We start from the raw sequence: 3,004 nt of genomic DNA, 5'->3' as shown, positions 1-3,004 counted from the left end.
CTGAATGTTAGACTAAAGCTCAGACTGAATGTTAGACAAAAGCTCAGGCTAAAGTTCAGGCTAAAGCTCAGACTAACCGGGGTAAATCCTGAAGAAGCCAGTGGAGCTGCCGAAGAACTGCCAGGTGAGCGTCGGATCCTTCTGGAAGTTGCCGATGAAGATGTCGTTTAACGCCTCAGAGTTGTAGATGGCGTTGAGGATGTTGGGGTCTGCACACAGAGGACGGTCGTTAGAAGCTAAGCCTCACAGGAGCTGTTTTAGACAGACGTAAAGGACGACCTCTGACCTTTGTTGTAGACGTTGGTGGGGATCTGGATGTCGCTGAGCAGCGTGTTCACTCGCAGGTTGTTGAAGTGTTCGTTCTCCTCCAGAGGGAAGTCTCCGCCCAGCTCCACGCTGTTCCCGTCCTCGTCTGCCGTGTTGATCAGCATGGAGTTGTAGTAATCGAACTGACGGGAGACAGGAAGAAGAATCCTTTCAGAATAAGATGCAGCGGAGGACATGTCTATTCTCCACCGAGCAGCGTCGCCATAAAACACCTTAAAAAATCGGAAGACTTTGGCACAAGGTGTCTCTCTATAATACAAAATAAATATGATGTTGAATATAATATGTATTCAACATATATAATATATATATAATATAGCAGTTGAAAAGTCTTTACCTACATGTGCTTCAGTATATTTGCATATTTCTAAATGTTTATATGTCTTGTGTGTAGCTTCTCTGCTGCAGCGTTAACCCAGTTTCCTCACAGGATCGGGGGACTTTGATCTAATCTCAGGTGAAGCTTTAAAGCTTCGACCGGCTGTTGAGCTGCAAACTGTTAGCATGCTAGTGTTAGCGTTAGCGCTTAGGCCAGTTAAAGGGTTGATGGATTATCTGAGCTTGGCTTGGTTTCAGATCTCTGCAGGTTTGAGTGTGTGAGTAAAAGAAATAAAAACAAAGGAGCGCTGGTCGGTTGTGAAGAGAAACCGACCTGCATCGAAGCATTGTAGTCGTGGTACAGATCGGCGTCCTCTGCCGACTCCGCCAACCTCTGAGACAAGAAACAGAAAAAGAATTTAAATGAAGTAATGTCTAATTCATCATCATCATCATCATCATCATAGGTTACATAAGACAGAGAGATGTGAGCGACCAAAGCAGTTAAGCCCTTGTGTTTTTGTGTTGCATTATTAACTGGGACAAGAAGTCACAATCCCAGTAATCCCAGAGTCAGTCCCAGTCGTTTTAAAGGGCCACTACGCCGATGATGTCATAGTGAGGTCACCGGGGTTATCTCACATTGGATTAGGAGATTTTTTTTTAATTAATAATAAATACTAAATGATTTACAAAATTGAGAGAAATGGGAGTTTGAAAGGACTGAGCACAAAAGGGGCTGAGAACACACTGGCGATTTGCATTCTGGGAAATGTAGGAATCCTCTTCGTTCTCACCTTCACCGACTTCATCTTGCTTCCCAACATCCGCTCAATTTCATCCGAGTAATCCTTCACCAGGTCGTTTCCGTTCAGCTCCACGATCTCAATGATGGACTCCACGTCCTTCAGTTTCTGACACACACACACACACACACAGAAACACACATTTTAACAAGTGTAATGGTATTATTGAGTACTCACATAAGTACTCGTACTTGTATTGTTGTGGAAAAAAAGTGGTATTAGTGCATCATTATTGGAGAAGTTGTATTGAAGTGATGCTTAGATTGAACAGTTTGGCAGTAATCAAGTGTGATTGAACCCAATTTACGGTTCAATTTGGTTTATTGGTTCAACGAAGGAGTCAATTAGCTTTTCACACCTGCTGATGTTAAATAACTTTTTCAATAAATTATGAAAATATGAACTTCTACCTTCTTTCCCCAGAAGACCTAAACTAAACTGTTTGTGCTCTAAAAACCAAGATCTTTTGATAAAATACCATAATACAAACAACGCTTGTGTCATCTTCATCAAAATAAGCAACGGGTCTCAGATTATGATTCTGCCAACAAGTTATGAAGTAATATCTCTTGTTTTTAAGTATAAATGAAGTTGTTCTTTAACACTCTGAACCTATGTTTTGTTTAAACCATCGCCGAAACTACACCACGTAAAAACGTCATTATCATCAGATTTTTCTCTTTCTGACGGTCTTTGAACACATCATGTGTGACGAACGCTTCCGTCAGAAAAATCAACCAAAACGAAGCCTCAAAAGGTGACACCTCATCTAAACATTTATTCTACATGTTCTCATTATAAATGTCTCCTCTAATAAAGCGTTGACTTTAACCAGAGTGTAAAAACATTAAACTGTGAAACTATGAAGTCATGATTGATTCATCTGTGACCAACAGTCATGTGACTACAAGGAGGAGAAATTCTGACTGAACTACAGGAAGTGAACACAGAGAGGAGAGGAGAGGAGAGAGGAGAGGAGAGGAGGAGGGGAGGGGAGGGGAGAGGAGGAGAGAGGAGGGGAGAGGAGAGGCGAGAGAGAGGAGGAGAGGGGACGGGAGAGGAGGAGAGGAGGAGAAGAGGAGAGGAGGAGATGCTGAAGTAGAGGCTATAAAAATTTTGTAAAAGTACTGTATTATTCATAACACGTAGAGCCTCCACTAGTATCACTTGTGGACACTTCTGGTTACTTACACTCTGAATCACTCCCATTAAGTCATTCGCTAATTCCAATTAGTCCATGCAACCCACTTACTGACACGACTGCATGCAGAGTGCAGAGCCAAACATTTAGTGTTACCTCACGTCTTTATCTGCATCCATTCACACGCAAAGACCTGGAACTCCATGCGAGTCGATTTGGACTTTTAAACTTTATAAAACATGCAAACGTGACCTGCTGGTTGTCGATAGGAGGCTGTGAGACAGAAGCTAATGTTTCCAGCTGGTCATGTTTACATTCGGTCAACATTTACCCAGTTTAGGACGTGAGCTTAAAAAGCTCTGAAAACCTAATTTCTTGATCAGCTCAGTACTTTAGGTGCTGGGATCCAACC

At 42.2% G+C, this 3,004-nt stretch overlaps 1 protein-coding gene across 1 annotated transcript in view; it reads right to left on the bottom strand.

Annotated features, from left to right (window-relative positions):
- LOC116400632 (voltage-dependent calcium channel subunit alpha-2/delta-4-like) overlaps positions 1 to 1,565 on the bottom strand; it is a gene marked incomplete at both ends in the record, with an annotated part of 12,874 nt that extends 11,309 nt beyond the window's left edge. Inside the window, 4 exons of the mRNA XM_031878557.1 lie at positions 78 to 209; positions 287 to 449; positions 980 to 1,039; positions 1,443 to 1,565. Coding sequence (XP_031734417.1) covers positions 78 to 209; positions 287 to 449; positions 980 to 1,039; positions 1,443 to 1,565 — 478 coding nt within the window. The remainder of the gene's footprint in view (positions 1 to 77; positions 210 to 286; positions 450 to 979; positions 1,040 to 1,442) is intronic.
- Positions 1,566 to 3,004: the final 1,439 nt, after the last annotated feature.

This window comes from Anarrhichthys ocellatus, unplaced genomic scaffold, assembly GCF_004355925.1.
Source record: "Anarrhichthys ocellatus isolate YVR2014 unplaced genomic scaffold, GSC_Weel_1.0 scaffold186, whole genome shotgun sequence".
Lineage (NCBI taxonomy): Eukaryota > Metazoa > Chordata > Actinopteri > Perciformes > Anarhichadidae > Anarrhichthys > Anarrhichthys ocellatus.
This window is presented reverse-complemented; position numbering and strand designations above follow the sequence as displayed.